Source organism: Stenella coeruleoalba (assembly GCF_951394435.1).
Source record: "Stenella coeruleoalba genome assembly, chromosome: 21".
Taxonomy (NCBI): domain Eukaryota; kingdom Metazoa; phylum Chordata; class Mammalia; order Artiodactyla; family Delphinidae; genus Stenella; species Stenella coeruleoalba.
In genome coordinates, this window is record NC_137167.1 from 23,689,332 (window position 1) to 23,707,347 (window position 18,016).

The 18,016-nt window shown below is 46.4% G+C and overlaps 2 protein-coding genes across 2 annotated transcripts in view; one reads left to right on the plus strand and one right to left on the minus strand.

Moving 5' to 3' along the window:
- Positions 1–1,948: 1,948 nt before the first annotated feature.
- LOC307179788 (signal peptidase complex subunit 2-like) lies at positions 1,949–2,698 on the minus strand. Its single transcript, XM_079909418.1, has one exon. The coding sequence runs from the start codon at positions 2,685–2,687 to the stop codon at positions 2,001–2,003; it is 687 nt and encodes a 228-aa protein (XP_079765544.1). The 5' UTR covers positions 2,688–2,698; the 3' UTR covers positions 1,949–2,000.
- A 1,848-nt stretch (positions 2,699–4,546) lies between these two features.
- The window catches only part of ENPP6 (ectonucleotide pyrophosphatase/phosphodiesterase 6), a 93,656-nt gene continuing 80,186 nt past the window's right edge, over positions 4,547–18,016 (plus strand). The window contains exon 1 of the mRNA XM_079909414.1: positions 4,547–6,076. Within this exon, the coding sequence (XP_079765540.1) occupies positions 5,836–6,076 (241 nt within the window). The 5' untranslated portion in view covers positions 4,547–5,835. The remainder of the gene's footprint in view (positions 6,077–18,016) is intronic.

Below are 18,016 nucleotides of genomic sequence, written 5' to 3' on the forward strand. Positions count from 1 at the left end.
TCTCACGATTGCTTTGGCTATTCAGGATCTTTTATGGTTCCATATGAATGTTTTTCTTATTTCTGTGAAAAACGCCATTGAAATTTTGTTAGGGGTTTCATTGAATCTATAGCTAGCTTTGGATAGTATGGACTTGTTTTTTTTTTGTTTGTTTGTTTTTTTGCGGTACACGGGCCTCTCACTGTTGTGGCCTCTACTGTTGCGCTCCGGACTCACAGGCCCAGCGGCCATGGCTCACAGGCCCAGCCGCTCCGCGGCATGTGGGATCTTCCCGGACCGGGGCACGAACCCGCATCCCCTGCATCGGCAGGCGGACTCTCAACCATTGTGCCACCAGGGAAGCCCGATAGTATGGACATTTTAACAATATTAATTATTCTGATGTATGCACATAGTATATCATTCCATTTATTTGTGTCTTCAGTTTTTTCATCAATGTGTTGTGATTTTCAGTGTACAGATTTTTCACCTCCTTAGTTAAATTTATTCCTAAATAATTTATTATTTTTGATGCTATTATTGTATAAATGGATTGTTTTCTTTATTTCTTTCTCATATAATTCATTGCTAGTGTATAGAAAAGCAATTGGTTTTTGTACATTAATTTTGTATTCTGCAATTTTACTGAATTCATTTACTAGTTCTTATTTTAAACTTTTTTTGGGGGGTTTAGGATTTTAGATATATGGTATCGTATCATCCGCATACAATTTTACTTTTCCTTTCCAACTTGGATGCCTTTTACTTCTTTTTCTTGCCTAATTGCTCTGGCTGGGAGTTCTAGCATTATGTTAAATAGGAGTAGTGAGAGTGGCATCCTTGTCTTGTTCCTGATCTTAGTGGAAAAGCGTTCCCATTTCGCTGTTGAGTATGATGTTAGCTGTGGGTTTGTCATGTGCAGCCTTTATTATGTTGAGGTAGTTTACTTCTCTATTAGCTATGCCTCTTTGTAGTAATTTTTAGTGGTTGCTCTTGGCATTACAATATGTATCCTTGTTACAATCTACTTAGAGTTACTATTTGATCACTTTAGATTTTATTCTTCATATCTGACTTTTCCCATTTCATAAATGAATAAAAAAGTCACAACAATTTAATTCCATTTAAACATTCTACTACTGTCTTTAAGCTACTGTTTTTTATATCTTTTAATTCTTCATAAGTTATAAATTTATACATCCTATCATAGTGTTATTTTTCACTTTAAACAATTTTTTTTTTTACTTTAAACAGTTTTTTAGGACATTAAGAAAAGAAAAATATATACTTTTTTATGTTTATCCGTATATTCACCAATTCTAATACTCTTTATTCCCTTCCTGTAAATCTTAATTTTTATCTTGTATTATTTCCCTTCAACCTGAAGGACATTCTTTAGTATTTCTTTTTCTTTTTTTTTTTTTTAAAACTAAAAATGCCATTGGCTTCTTTAATTGGTTAAGAGCACAAAATGTAACAGGGAGAAAGTCTCTTTTAAACAAATTAAAAAACTGTGGGTTTTTTTCCCCAAATTCTCCCCAAGTTAGATATACACACACCCACAAAAATGGTGTGTGAAGGAAAACTGTCATACACAAGAAGTTGTATCCTGAATTAAGGGAAACAGCTGTTGAAATGGGAATTAACACAATAAAGTCATCAACAGGTTAACAATTTAAAAAATTGAGTCTTCAAATGCTGCATGGCACAAAGCTATACTATATAAAGTACTGCTAGGTATGAAGGAGGAAGTCTGTACGGTTTTTAGCAAAAATGCTTTTCCAGAAAAGCAAATCAAAACAATGCCATCAGCAGACCAAAGAGGCTACAGCTAGATAGCAGAGCTACAACTTCTCATATCTGAGCTAGAAAATTCTGTTTATACAGAATGGACTAAAATTTCAGACAAAACGGACATGTTTTACATTTCTTACTTTATCCATATTAAGTTCTCTGTTTCTTTCTCCCTCACCCCTCAATTCAGCATGATCCAGCCAAAAGATGGCTGCTTTTAGAAGTAGCTATTTTATTTTTCTTTCTGTGGCAAGACTGTCATGAAGCCTGGATATCTCAGGCTCATATGCATCCATGACCAGGGTCCTGTTGTGGTCAAAAAACTTAGCAGTGGACTTGGCGAACTCGGCTTCCCGTTGCTGCTTTGTTCTTCCGCTGATGAAGGTCAGCTTCAGAGTGTGTTTGTCATCGAACCTTTTGAGACTGGACGACAGCTGCCAAATATCATCAGGACCCACCCCTGTGGGATCTTTCCTGTGGGCCACGAGAAAGATGCTCTTCTCCTTATATGAGGTATAAATGGTCAGGATCCCCATCATCACAAAATAGGATATAACGCGCAAAGCCAAAACAGGTTTGGACTCTGGAAAGGGGTGCGTATAATCCCAAATCAAAGCCACTATGGCGAAGAAACAGGAGCTGGTACAGATGGTGAGGCGACCGTCAGTTAGACCAAAATTCTGCACATACATGTACTTTTCCAGAAGTACCTTTTTGGCAGAATCATCCAAAGAATTTTTCACAGCTGATCCATCCCATTTGTCAGTTTTTACAGGCTTATCATCAATCTTCCACTTGTCCAGCAAGCCGCTGCGGCTACTGCCTGTCCCACAGCTGGAACCACTGCCAGCCCCACTACTGCCTCCGCCACCACCGGTTCTCCCTCCCTGAGCAGCCGCCGCCGCCACCGCCATCTTGCTTGCTTCTGCCTAGTATTCCTTGTAGTACAGGTATGTTGGGGACTAATTGTCTCAGCTTTCATTTATCTGAAAATGTCTTTATTTAATCTTAATTTTAGATGAATATTATCCTGAATCTAGAACACGTTCTGTAGGATTTCAATTTTTTAAAATCTGTTAAGATTCTAATTCCAAGGCCTGACCAGAGAGAAGGCAGGTGGGACACTTGCCATGGTCAGGCTTTAGGGCAAGAACTTTGAGGATCTAAGACTGCTGATTTCTAGGGAAGGTAAGGGTTGACGTGGGCCCACATGGGCTGCCAAAAATGTATGGATTAACAGGGTCAGTGAAGGCTGATGTTGGCTAACATGGGCTGACTTGGGTCACAACTTTTGAATTCTAATTGATTCTGGGAAGGATCTTAACGCCTCTGTCACTTTCAGAGGGGAAAATTAAAGCATAGAAAGGCAGCAGCTGTCTCAGAATCTCACAGTTGCAGAATGCCAGAACCCAGGCTCTAGAATCGTGTCTTCTTTCTCTAAGCCCAGGACTCCCTCCTTCCATCTCATCTGCCTCTCCATGGAGGCGAGGCAGCAGAGTGCCGACCCATCTGGACAGCACATTCCTGAGAGCTCATGCCTGTCCCTAGCAAGACCTGGAACAGCTTTCAGGACAAAGCTCGTTCCACGTTCTGGAGGAAATTTTTCATGTTTCTGCATTATCTGGGTTAAACTCCTGTGGGCAGTGACCTTTATAGCATTGTCAACCCTTGAAAAACAAGTGGCAAAAGGAGCACTTTTACATATTAGATGCTGATGACCACCCCCCACTGAGGACATCCAGATAACAGGCATACAAGGTCTCGGACCACAAGGCTTTGGGCACTTAATAATAACCACATTTTCTAATCTGTTGTCTTTCTTTGTTGGCTTTTAGCTTTTCTTTCCAACCTTTTCTAGGCCACAAGGCAGTATAAGACCAGGAGTCTGACTGTAGGCAGTGCTGGGATTTCCTTGGTTTGAATTCTATCCCATGTGATTCTTTCTTTCTTTCTTCATATATTGGTATGTACATTAAAGATGCTTATTTACAGTAATTTATTGATCCAAAACTTTAGAGAAACTCTCTAAACATTATCATAAAACATGATATGTTCATCATAAAACAATATAGTGCACAGCAGCAATGCCCACACCCAGACGCACCACAGTGCTATCCATGGGGCCTTGGGGTCCTCTGGGGATCTGGGGACACTCTAATTTGGAGCTTGTTAGTTAAGGATTCCCCACCTCAACAACTGGGTAAGGCACTCAGGGAGCCGTATTTGGGGTTGGACCTCCCGCTAGAGGCGGAGGAAAGTGGATGCCCCTTTTATATTCATCTTTAACATTTGGAGTCCTTAACCTCTCCCCAAGGGAGCTCAGGGGCCACCCCCAAGGCAGTTCATGTGGGTTTGCGTTATTATGCCATCTCCACAGTCCCCTACCCTGGACATACTCAGGAACTGACAGCGCGTCTAGCTTTATCTGCTGCCTCGTCAGGCCCTCCCTACCGGAGGAAATTCTTCCAGTGTGTGTGTGATGGTCACGGCCAGGGCAGCCCATCGGCTCGTCAGCATCAGCACCTTTCCCTTTGCTTTACTCCTTCCTTCCGTTTAGAATAACAGTACAATGTAACTCAAAGAGATAAGAATAACATTGTGTTTTCAAATTAAAAAAATATTAAGAATAAGCTGTCCTCTTTCTCTTATTTTTTTAATTGTAAAAAGCATTACTTTTATTGGGAAAATGAAGTCTGATCCTTGTCTCAGCCAGCTGAGATGGGAATGGTAATTTGGCCAAGGTGCTTTTTTTTTTTTTTTCCCAGCACAATGTAGAAAGTGACCAGTGGTCTCATGTGAGGGATTGACTCTAAATGCAATAGGACAGGATAAGAAGACAAGGCACAGGCAGAGGGCGGAGGTAGGGTGACAGCCACTGTAGAATTGATTAAGATCAGAGCGGCTGGTGTCTGACCGCCCTCAGTCCCTGTGAAGCTTTGCCCAGGGCCTTGCAAATTTCACCAGGATCCAAGCAACGTTACAATGCTAATAATAGTTAGCATTTGTTAAGGACTTGCTATGGGCCATACACATTTTATAAGCCTTTATACTTAATTTTCTGCCAAATGAAAGACCCAGCCTAGGGAACCGCAGCCATCTGGACTTAGTGCTTTGTCTCCTGACCCCCCTGTGTTTGCTGCCCTCACCGGCCTCCCGGTCGGCCTCCCAGTCCCTCCTCTGCCTGGTCCTTCCTGGCATGAAGCCTCCTGGTTATCTCTAGCTGTGCTTGTCCATCTCAAACTCTCGTCTTCCAGCTCTCTGTCTGATTGCTGCCCTCTTGGGCAGTGCTACCTCAGACCAATCTGCCATGATGACCCCCCAAGTCTGTTGTTCAATTGTGGAACTTTCTGGCTCTATGGCTCTGCTGAGAGGCATCGCCTCCTACAGCTGGGTTTGGACACGGGCAGCTTGAAAAGTAAAACAATAAGCGCTGTATAGAGATGCATACGAAAAGAAGAAATGGCTGAGACATAGACAAATAATTTGTTTTTAAATGCTATGAAGATGGAGGCCCTGCTGAAAAGTCCACAGATATGCCCAAGATGAATTTTATGGTGTCTTGTTTACATCCCGAGTTAAGAGGTTTGCGTTACTAAATTGTAAGCGAAAAAGTCAGTGAGAGAGTTTAAATTGGGCAGAGGTGTGGGATGGCAGCAAACCAAGAGATCACCCTTTTCCTTGCCTCCTCGTTTGGTTAGCCCAACTGCAAAGTTAGTGCTAACTTCTGTCATCTTCTCAAATTCCACCTCTCTGTGGGCGCTTGTATTTCTGGAACATTCGGCCCACATAATAAGGTTGCACTCTCTCCCCTGGTGTTAATTCTGGGTTGTTTGGGAACCTGGCTTCTCCGAAGGGGTCGATCTCCGGACTTTCTAGTAAAGGGTGAGCATAGATGTTTTTAAAAGGGGGTGCTGTACCTTTAAATTCTGAAAGTGAACTTGGCTCAGGAAGGCCAGCAGTCAAGGTCCAGCCCCTAGAAGAGAGAATAGCTACAGATTCTCCATCCTCAGTCTCTGCAAAGGGACGGCTGTGCCAGCCGTGCTCGGGCAGGCTCCTGGCAGCATGGCAGAGAAGCTCGGGGCGCTCCTGCTGGCCCTTGTTCTCAGCCTGGCACAGCCAGCCCCGGCCCGCCGGAAGCTCCTGGTGTTTCTGCTGGATGGTTTTCGCTCTGACTACATCAGTGATGAGGTCCTGGAGTCCTTGCCTGGTTTCAGGGAGATTGTGAGCAGGGGGGTGAAAGCGGATTACTTGACCCCAGACTTTCCCAGTCTCTCGTACCCCAATTACTACAGCCTAATGACTGGTGAGTACCGTGTCCTCCTCCGGGCGGGGAGGGGCGGGCTGGAGTCCAACAGTAGCAGTGAGCTCCTGGCATTAGAGTCTCATGGAAATGCTCAGGTTTCCCTCATCCTTTGGGACCCCAGAGATAGACAGGAAGTGTGTGTTCTTGGCTGAGATTTTTATTTTCATGGGTGTGTTGTTTTCCAAAAGTTATTCCCAGGACCTGTTTTGGATTCTCAGTGTGGAGAACAGAGAACTACATGAATAGATGATTGTTAAAGTGGTTATTTGTTTTACAAATAAAAAATTCTGGCCTACTCCGTATTTTCTAAGTTCAAATTTAAAAAGTCAACAGGTCTTCATTTGTATCAGATTCCTTCTGTCCCCTTTGCCCTGCAGTCATCTGTCATCCTGGAGCTGTTTTGGCTTGTTTGTCAATGTGCTAGATTATGAAAGTTACATGTGGGATTCCTGGATGACTCGGAGGGAGTTTTCAGGTCATATCCTGAAGTATTACTTAGCAATGCTACTTGCTCCTTCTTTTGCCCTTTGGGGCCAGGTAAAATGACACGGAGAAGAAAAAATTGATGTGTAGTTCAGAGTCCCATTTTTAACTTCTAGCATCTGTTAACAAAACAAAACCCAACCCCCCAGCTAACCCAGACTGTGCCTGGGTTTGGAAAAGCAGACTTCTGCCTAAAAATGACCTCCATCTGGGATTGCCAGCACGCCAAATGTGATTCCACGAATTTGATCCTCTGTCTGTGCTCACACAGTGAGATTCCTAGCTTCCGGTTTGTTTATCAGCTAACCTTTGTAAGGGCCAGCGAGAGGCGCTCAGAAGGAATTTAGCAAGCTGTCCAGGGAGGCTGGTAAGAATGCACTGCTATTAATGCTTATGTAGGACTTAGCTATGTGCTCTGAGCGCAGGGAAAACTATAAATTCTGTTAACAGGAAGGGGATGAGAACTCTTGTATCTCATTATGGATCTTCACAGGACAGCAAAGCCCAAGGATCCTGGAAAGACAAATTGCTATCTCTGACTTCATACGTGGATACTGTATGCATGTGTACATAAAAATGCCATAAAATTAATGGGGAAAGAGATTTTGGAGAATTAGAAATAAAGGCATGGAGAGCAAAAAAAAAAAAAAAAAAAAAAAAAAGTCCAGACGGCACACAGCAAGGAATTTATCTGCTCATTTTCAAAAATCTCCCCCAACAGACAAACAATCAGCATCTCTCAGATAAAGAAGATGAACAAAAGTCTCCTCGTCCTCCCTTGGCATGGATCTGCCCTTGCAGGGAAGCCGTTTGCGGGCCGCACATAGAGGTTATTGTGTGTCACAGGCCGACTTCAGCACTGTCCAGGGAGTTTCACACCTGCAGCCACCCCGGCACCAGTTGTCTCTCAGAGCCCTGCTGCGAGGCTCGATTCACAGACTGCCACGTGCACTTTTCTCAGTCTCAGTGGAAGAGGAACAAAATCCGTTTTAGCAAGTCAGACTCCAGCGAGCAAAAAGGGACCATTACGGTCTCCACGGAGAAACGCAGCCAGTGACTTGGCCCTTTGTCTGTCAGATCCATGTTCCTGATATCAGCACAAGGACTAATTTGCACAAAGCCTTAGTCACGCAGACACTTTCTTGTCAGGCTGTGGGTATTTTCTCTGGTCTAGGCACGACAGAAGGGCCCTTCTTGTGGTGGGACAGTGCAGGCCCCGTGAATGTTTGACAAAGATCTTACCTTTACTTTCAAACTGAGTCTAGCCCGAGAAAGCCACAGGCTCTGCATACGGCTTACGCCCTTAGAGGTTTTGATGGCAAAATGTAGGATCTGACTTGAAAGCTCGCTTGGTGCTTAAGTTGGCTTTTTCGCTTTGATAGAAGCAATATTGTATATAGGATGTGTCCAGCAAGACTCATGTTCATGTGCCAGTGTCTTTGGGTGTGACTTGTATCTACTGAGTGGACGTAAAGGCTTGGAGTGGGATTGTGGGCTGGGGTGGCCTGGCCATCAGGTTGCTGCCACGTCCACTGCCCTGGAACTGACTCAGTGTGAAATCTAGACTATTTCCCCCAATATCTATGCTTCTTTTTCCACCTGATGTTGAAAAATTCCCCTTTTTTTCATATAAGGAAGGATCTATCCATTGGGAATAGTAGTTAAACATATGGTTTGAGCATATGAACATTTTATGAACCAACGAAAGAATCATGCTAGATCCTTTCGGTACTAAAAGGTATGCTGTCTTAAGGTTCCTCAGAATTTATAAGACAGACTGTGATCTCAATTCCTTACATGAATTATTGCCCATAAGCCATAAAGCCCTTGGTGTTCTTCTCTTTTCATAATGAGGAATGATGGGTTATTGGAAAGAACTTGGCCTGGGAGCTGGGAGAACTTGGTTGGAATCCTTTCAGGGTCGGGATGGGCAAGCCATCGCACTGCCCTGAACCTCAGTTTCCTCAGCTTCTGGGTCCTAATCCGTCCAGAATCTCAGGTGTTGCCAGAAGCAGACATGAAATTAGAAAAAGTTAGGACTGGCACCTCTTGGGAGGCCTACGTATTAGAAATTAAGCACATGACTGATCTTTAGAGAGGAGAATTTCACGCGAAGCCACGTGGATGGTGATGGGCAATGAACAGTCACAGGATTTGTGAGGAACCTTGGAAATCATCTAGCCCAATCATTGACATGAAGCCACTGTGACTGATTTTTTTTTCCTTCAAAATGTGTTAGCATCAGGACAGATGTGAACACAATTCCAATAGTGATCAAGAAGATCCATCAGGGGAATTCCCTGGCGGTCCAGTGGTTAGGACTCCACGCTTTCACTGACCAGGGCCTGGGTTCGGTCCCTGCTCGGGGAACTAAGATCCCACAAGCTGTGCGGCCTGGCACCCCGCCCCCCTGCAAAAAAGAAAATCCATCAGACAATTGATTACTGGGAACACACAGAATCTTAAAACAGGGCCATTCACCCAGGGAGCCTACATTCAAGTTGAGCAGGAAAGACACATCATATACCTACTAATATCCCAAATGAGTAGCAAGGGCCGAATGGTGTCCCTCCAAAATTCATGTGTTGAAATCCCAACCCCCAGTACATCAGAATGTAACAATATTTAAGGACATGGTGTTTAAAGAGGTGATTAAGTTAAATGATGCTGTTAGAGTGGGGCCCTACTCCGCTATGGCTGATGCTCTTTTAAGAAGAGGAAGAGACATCGGGGATCAACGTTCACAGAGAAGAGACCTCATGAGGACAGTGTGAAGGCTGCCACCTGCAAGCCAAGGAGAGAGGTCTCACCAGAAACCAGACCTGCCGACTCCTTGATCTCAGATTTCCAGCCTCCAGAACTGCAAGAGACCAGTTTCTGTTGTTGGGCCACTCAGTCGGTGGTACTTTGTTAGGGCAGCCCTAGCAGACTGCTACACAAAGGACCAATGGGTAGTTTCCTAATACGCTGTGCAAGACCAGAAGAGAGGAGGATGTTCTTCCAGTCAGAGTAGCGTGTGAGAGCATTCTGAAGGCTGGAATAAACAGCCCCAGGTGTGGCGTTTATCATAATATCTTACTTGATGCATAAGCTCTTTGTCTGAAGAGCTGTCTGTAGATCAACTTAATTTTAGTTAAAATATAACCACAGTGTAACTTCTATGGGGAAGCTTTCTGTTTTAATCTTATTAATTAATTTGTTTATTTTTGGCTGTGTTGGGTCTTCGTTTCTGTGCGAGGGCTTTCTCTAGTTGCGGCGAGCGGGGGCCACCCTTCATCGCGGTGCGCGGGCCTCTCACTGTCGTGGGCTCTCTTGTTGCGGAGCACAGGCTCCAGAAGCGCAGGCTCAGTAGTTGTGGCTCACGGGCCTAGTTGCTCCGCGGCAATGTGGGATCTTCCCAGACCAGGGCTCGAACCCGTGTCCCCTGCATTGGCAGGCAGATTCTTAACCACCTCGCCACCAAGGAAGCCCTGTTTTAATCTTTAACTGTGGATCTTTTTGTAAAATTATTCTCTTTGAGGTAAATCCCCATTTGATTTAAGTAAAGTTTAACATAACATCCACGGACAAAAAGCAGTGATTTGTTCAATGCAGATCACGCATAAGAGAAAACATTGCGTGTGTTTTGAGGCAGCATGAGGTAGCATCATTTTGCCAAAGCCAATGGCAACAGTTGTTTGTAACTCTTGAGCACTTCTGATTAAGTGTTTGTGGAAGGTGGCCCAGAAACGTCCTGAGTAGCAGGGAAGCTGGTCTAGAATTTAATCTTCCTGAACATAATCTGCCAGGAGATGAACGTATCCTGAGTTGTTTGCTATACAGTGTGTTATTATCATGTTAACATTTAGACGCTGGTAAATGAAGTGCAGGGAGACTGCGTGCTTCACTGCAGACACCTAAGAACCTCAGTAGCAGGACTGAGGTTGGAGGGCAGGCCTCGGAGGCCAGTTCTCACACAGCAACCAGCAGGGCCCCGACCCGAGTCCTGGCGTGCCCAGAAGGTTTTGTGTATGACCTGGGACCCAGGACAGAGGTCTCCTTATGACCAGTCCGGGAAGCAGCCAGAGCCTGGATGAAGACACTTGATTAATCCTCTGGTGGAATCAAAGCAAAACCAAGGGCGTTAACTGCTTAGAATTAGTATCTGTGCCAATGGCAGTCCTGACCGCCCTCCTAGAAATGACACGTGAAGCAAATTCTTCCCAGATATCAAGGCCTCACATTCTGGAGTGAGGGATTGCCGGGTAAGGCAAGCTTTCCCTTGCCTTTAAGAAAATAGCCGATTTAAATTAAAACCGGCTGTCACTTGGACCAAAGGAAATCAGTGCAGAAAGTACTTGAGAAATCATGTTTTGAAAAAAAGCCCACATCCTCAGCCTTCTGGAGAGTTCAGTTTCACTTGTGGCGGCCTCTGCACGCCCACAGCACAAGCAGCATGGACACGGCCCCTCTCCAGGGCACCCTGGCCTCTCCTCCCCCTGGATCAGCATCTGCTCGGGGCTGTTCAGCCCAGGGCTTGGCTTCCTTGGATTTAGATGCCTCTGTCTGGGGTGCCCACTGCTCCCCGCTTACTCTCTCCCCTGCAAAACCCCATCATGCTTTGGTTTTCAGCAGCGGCCTCCTGGTCATCAAGGGTCAGTCCTCTGCTTTGATGGCCTCCTTCCTGATAGCGCCCTCAGTTCCAGGACGCCCTCCTCTCTCTGTTTCCTCCTATCTCACTGATTCCTCCGGTCCCTTCTGTCGGCCCCTCCCAATCTTCCTCACCACCTTTTCTCCTGCAGCTGAGTCGGCTCCGCTTTCAGGATGGATCGCAAAGCCTCTGCTTCTCCTGCCTCCATCCCTGGGGCCCTGACCAGAGGGCGCACCCTCGGGAGCCTAGAGCTTCCCAGCAGCTCCTGGTGCCCCACCCTCTCTGCCCTACAGTTTGTCTCATATGCGTACCAGACTAGTCCTCTTAAAACACACGCCCGATGGTGTCACTCCTCTGTTCAGACGCTCCAGTAGATTCAGGCTCTTACAGAACTGGCCCCAGGTCACCCAGCCCTTTCCAGCCTCATTCCCCACCATTTCTTCCCTTTTTTCCACCTGTTCCAGGCAGGTGGCCATCCCAGGACACCTGAACTTGCTGTTCCTTCTGTCTGGAATGCTTTTCCCCAGAAAGACCCAAAGTTTGAGGGATCTTAGTTCCCTGACCAGGGATTGAACCCGCACCCTCGGCAGTAAAAACACCAAGTCCTAACCACTGGACCGCCAGGGAATTCTTGCTCCATTGCTTTTTTTAGATCTCTTCCCCAAAGTCACTGCAGTGGATACTCCTTCCCTGACCACCCTCCCTTCACTTGTCATGCTCTGTCTTCAAACAAAATTTATCCTAGTGAAGAAGCATTATAATAATGATCAAAGCGTTCAGAGTTTCAGGGAACTTGATTATTATTTTGATTTTAGATACTACTAAACTAGCAGGCAGAGGAAAGGACTGAAATTATGCTTTGCTTTGTGAAAGCAATGAACAGATATTTAGGTGAACCGATTACCATTTATGCCTAATAATCTTATGTAACCTCAAAGTATGTCTATCAGTTCTGTTTTACATTTTGACTATAAGGTCAGGGGCTGCAAGAGGGCTGAAAGGAGAGTCACCCATGAGGAGGGTGCTGGGCCTCAAGGGCTTGGGGTGTAGGGGGTACAGCAATACACTAGTCATCAGCGTAGCCCTAAACAGAGCCTAACTCCAGCCAAGACTGCCGAAGCCAAGGAGGTGGAGGCATCAGTGAAGCACGAATGAGGCGAATGGTTCAGAACCGTGAGAACAACTGTGAGAGGGCAGCGAAGGCCACGTTTTGTGTGGTCTTGGCTGTGAGGCCCAGGGATGGGTCTGGCGACTTAAAGGGTCAGGCCGTCTTGTGCTCTCGGTCTCCACTCCACATTGCTTAAGGCTCATGAGAGGCTCCTTAGATATTTGAAAACAGGAAATGGTTTATGGGCTGAATCGTGTCTTCCTTGTCCAACACACAAATGTGTATCTTGAAGTCCTATCCCCCAGTGCCTCAGAATGTGACTGCATTTGGAGAGAGGGTCTTTAAAATGGCAATTAAGTTAAATGGAGCTGTTAGGGTGGGCTCTAATGCAACATAGCTGATGTCCTGATAAGAAGAGGAGATTAGGACACAGATGGGCACCAAAGGAAAACCATATGCAGACACAGGGAGAAGGTGGCCATCTACAAAGCCAACGAGAGAGGGCTGTAGAAAAGACCAACCCTGATGACGCCTTGATTTTGGACTTCTAGCCTCCAGAATTGTGAAAAATAAAATTCTGTTGTTCAAGTCACCTGGTCCGTGGTACTTTGTTACGACAGCTCTTGGAAACTAACACAGGCAGGATGGGGGCCACGGGGCAGCCTATGGAAGAATGAAGCCTTCTTTAGCCACACCACTTCCACCCCCAGACCTACTTCCTGAGAATTCCTGATGGTTTATGCCCTGAAATTGAGGTGGTCACGGTGTTTGGTTTCCTAGGGCTGCTGTAACAAATTACCACAAATGCGGTTACCTAAAATAATAGAAATTATTCCTTCATAGTTCTGGAAGCCAGTCGTCTGAAATCAAGGTGCCAGCAGGGCCACGCTCCCTCTGAAGGCTCTAGGGGAGCATCTGTTCCATGCCTTTCTCTCAGCTTTCTTGCATTGCCAGCAGCCCTTGGTATTTTTGGTTTGTAGATTGCATCGAAGTGTCACTCCAGTCTCTGCCTTCACTGTCATGGCGTTCTCCCTGTGTGTCCCTTCTTATAAGGACACCAGTCATATGGGATTAGGGATTAGGGCCCGTCCTCGTGACCTCATCTTAACTTGATTACATCTGCAAAGACCTTGTGTCTAAATAAGGTCTCACTCACAGGTGCTGAGGGATAGAACTTCAACATAACTCTTTAGAGAACACGGTTCAACCCACAGTACATGGTATAGTGGAAAGAGCTATGGATTTGCTGCCAAAGATCTAATTTCATCCATTCTCTCACTTTCTGACTTGCAGGATTTGAAGTGCTTTTGAGTTTTAATATTATTTAGCAGTAGAACGGAGAAAGTAAAGCTTACCCTATAGGCTTGTTGTGAGGACAGAATGAGAAACTTTGTGTAAAACCACCGTTATAAAAATTGTACATCTTACCCACTTGACCAATAAGATTAGGCTAAATCATGTCGCAGTGACAAGCTCTGTCAGAGGCTTACCACAACTAAGATTTTTTTTTTTCACTCATGTGCATGGACTTTAAGGATTAACTGCCCCATTTCCTCTTCATTTTGAGACACAGGCTGAAAAAGCCACTTCTAAATGAGACGTGCTTCTCGCATGGCAGAGGGAAAAGGGAAAATGGCGAACAGTGTAATGATGTTTAAAAGTTCTGCTCAGAGGTGGCACAAGTCACATCTACTCCCATCTCATTGGCCAAAGCAAATCATATCACCAAGCTTGATGCCAATAGTTCAGGATATATAATCCTCACATAGAGGTGGCGGGAATATATTTAACTTTTATGCGCTGAATGGATATTAGGTGCATTTTATAAGAAACTCGTAGGTATTAATTTAAACAAATGGCATAGAGATTAAGTGTCTGCAACTCAGGGAGACAGGTCTTATTGGGAGTTATAATGGTCTTGAACAGTTCCATGGAAAAGGTGGATCTAGGAATAAACACTGAAAGATGACTGGAAAGATTTTTAGTGGAGATAAATTTAGGGCCAGATCTTAAAAAAAAAAAATCTATAAAGACTCTGATGAGGGACTTGGCACAAGTACAGTCAGAGAAATAGTCAGAGACACATTAACAAGACAGAGGGAAGGGTGCTAAACGCATTCACCATCCCCGGTACAGGGTAGAGGGTTAGAGAGAGAGAGGTGAATTTGTTTTATAAAAAGAGAAAAAAGGCATGCAATTGATAGAAGGCTTTGAAGGCTAAATTGAAGATAATTCAGTAGGCTCCACCTTTCCTTTTTTTCTGCTTCAAACGTTGGAGCATCTATTCTTTCTGATGGGCTATAAGTGAAGAGTTGAATTTGAGGAGCGCCTTCGAGGCAGAACTTGCTGATGGGGTAGTGAGTGAACATGGAAGAGCTGAAAAGAAGGGAACCTGAATCAATTCCAAGCCTACAAGGAATTCAGAAGTCTGGGGCTCCTATGAGCAAAGATGGGAAAGTTTGGACGGCTGTTTATTTGACGAAGTAAATTTTCATCAGAATAGATTTCAGGTTGGATTAGGATATTCACCTGGAGTTGGCCCTTTAGGGGGTCAGAGACAACCTCTTAAAGGAGAGTTCCAGAAACATGTAGAATAATCATGGGGGTCAAGGAGAGAAATTTCTCCTGTGGGTTCCAGTGGACCCCAGTATATGGACTTCTCTTCTCTCTGCTTGCCCCACGGCTGGTAGAGGACATTTCTCACAAACACACAATTAAATCTGTCTCCTCATCTGCATGAACTCTTGCCTCAATTTTGTCACTTACTTCCCAGAGATTTCACGTTTCCACTTAAAGCTATGGTGCGTGTCATGGGTCCTGAGTAAGCCGCCTGCAGAAAGCGGCTGGGTGTGTGAGGTGTCGGGCGACAGAAGCCGTGAGGGCCGCTCACCGGCTCAAGCCCGGAGAAAAAAGCGCGTTCCAAGAATTTACGAAAATAATCTCTCCCGGCATGTCATTATTTCAGCTCTCGCCATCAGACCTCTCGACACTGAAGGGCCACTTTTCAAAAAGTATGTTTCTCTTGGCTTCCACGGTGATGGCAGGGTGTTCATTCGGCTGCTGGAAATGAAACGCACTCCCTGCAGGAGGGGACGGAGAGGCTGGCGGGCAGAGCTGTGGTGAAAGTCTTTGATTATAAGCACAGCAAACCCTCTTTTAGGAGGTTCCCTTCCTGGAGCCAGGTGGTCTCCATACCAGGCTGGTCTCCTGTCTCACTCCCTCTCCCCTCTCCCCACTGCTGATTGGTGGGACCACAGGCTTCCTGCCAAGGCTGCTCTCAGGACCTGCTTCATCATCAGTGCTACGCCACAAACGGGTTAAAGAACATTTAGAATGGATTCAGAGGGAGCCTGAGTCAGCATGTTAACATTTATTTCAGAGACACTTTAGACAGCACCTACTGGGGTTTCAGAGTCCCCGTCCGTGAATAAGGCCATTGTGTCCACGGTCTCCTGGGCGAGGACCCCGGGCAGGCCTGGGGCTCCTCTGCGTCCTGTGTGCAGCATTCGGCTCGCGTCACATCTTGTGCTCGATCGGAACCTACTCCTGCCTTTGGCGCTTTCTGGAGCGAGGAGAGGGGCAAGGGCTTGACAGGCAGGTCACAGAGCCACGAGGGGCAGACGCATCTGGGCGAAGGGCTGCCCAGGCTGCAATCACAGACGGGCCTGTGGTGAGGGGAATGCCGAGCCTTCACCCCCCTGCTGAAGCAGCTTCCCCTGGGCGCCCGCCTTTAAGAGTGAGCGCTCCTGTGGTGCCAGGTCTGAGTCAGGAGGACAGACGCGGTCATTGGGAGAACTCACGTAAGCGTCTGCAGCAGAGCATCCTCACCTGTGTGCTGTGGGCCGTGAGAGGGTTACAGGTGTGCTCGGGGACCCGGTCCCCCGTCCCATCCCCTTGGGGGGAGCAGCCTTGTCTGTTCACCCCAGGTTGCCCAACACAAATGTCTGATGGGCAGCAGGTTGGCAAGCCCTGCTCGAGCAGAAAGAGCGTGGGCAGGGAGTCAGGGGCTTCCCTCCGGGGACTGGAGACAGTCGACCAGAGCCCACCTTGGGTCCAGCCTCTGAAGGCCTTCCGCCGACTGTAGGCCAGGCCATCCGCATGGCAGTCTACCCTGCTGCTGGTCTACACTCACTCACAGCGAGTGTAGTGGAACGCGGGCAGTCAAAGCATCTGGGCCCAGAGCTTGCTCAGAAGAGACAGTTGATTCGTGTCTGTTGCACTTCTTTGGTTCGGTGCCAGGAACTAGGCTTGCATTCGATCCCATGGTGGAAGCCTTATAGTATTTATCTGTCTTCTAAGTCTCTGGAGTTTTGGCGCTGAACCTCATCAGCTGAGGTCCCACTATTTTCTAACAAACTGCTGTGTCGACACTGGATTCTGGATTCCTCCGGCCATACTCTGTAGGCTTCTGAGTCCCCTCCTTCATCCTCACGTGGGCTGTGCTTCTCCTTCCCAGGTCCAAACAAGCACCCCTGCCACATTCAGCCTGTTGTCCTGGACCTCCCAGCACCCAAGGCTCTCCCGGTTTTGCTGGGCTCTGTGGGTGGATCTAATTCCAGGTTCTGGTTACTCCCAGTCTGGCCCATTTCCCCACAGCTTAGCCAGCTGGCCTCACACCAAAACATGACACCCCTCCCTGTACGTTTCTGTGTGTGACTTTCATAGTCCATTTTAGTGTGCATTTGTCGGTGTAAAACAGAACGCTAAAACTGTATGAATGAGCTTGGAACTATGTAACAAAACCCACTACATCCCAATCCAAAGTTTCCCCCAGAGACATTCAGAATTACAAAATGCGAAAAGCAGAAGATGCTTTAGGAATGCTAGTGCATTCATTTGTCTCACTGTGCAGAACAGAGACTGGGGCGTAAGATTCGGCTCCAGCGTCTATATAAGGGCAGAACCTCACCAAACACAGGCCTGTGAGTCAGGCCAGAGTCTGGCCTCCCTCGAATGTGCAGGGATGGAAGCCGAGGAATCCTTCCCAACCCCTTCCTGCCTGTTTATCCACGCCGGCCACTTTGCTTGTGCTCTCTGAGCACTCCACTCTTTCCCGGCCGGGCTTCCCTGCTTGGTTTGCTTGTGCTATTTTCTCACCCTCCTTGATGCCTCCCGAGATGTGAAAGCTGAAGTGGAGATGGGATTCGAAGAAGCTTTGTGTGTAGATTTCATCAAAGATCCAGTCAGGAAGGTAGTGGAAGCGCCTAGAAGATTGTGTGTGTTGGGGGTGGAGGGTGCTTAGACTCAGCTCAGCCATTCCGCCCCCCCCCCCCACTTCCCAGGCCTTGGCTGGTCATCGGGGGCTGGCTGCTGTCCTTCCCAAGCCTTAAATGACCTCACCAAGTGCTGATGGAACAGATAAGAGAGTCACAGTCCAAAGACTTCACTCTCAGACTGTGTTAACAGCTGCTAAAAGCTAAAATAATCAAATGGAAACAAAAATGCCTTTATTTACTCAATTCTCAGCCACCTGTTTGACTAGCCTTTTGAACTGACTAGCAAGCTGTGTGGTGAATCTCACCTCAGGAGCTTCCATCAGTGGAAACAGACTGATTCCTCCCCTTCAAACACAGGAATCATCAGGGTTCTGTTGGCCAGTTGTGGAACCCCTGCGGGAATGGAATTTTGCAGAATGACCTCTTTACCTCCCTGTTTTGGTTGGAGGCCTCTCTGAGAACGCCCAGTCCTTCCCTCTGCTTATACTACTTATTACTTCTGG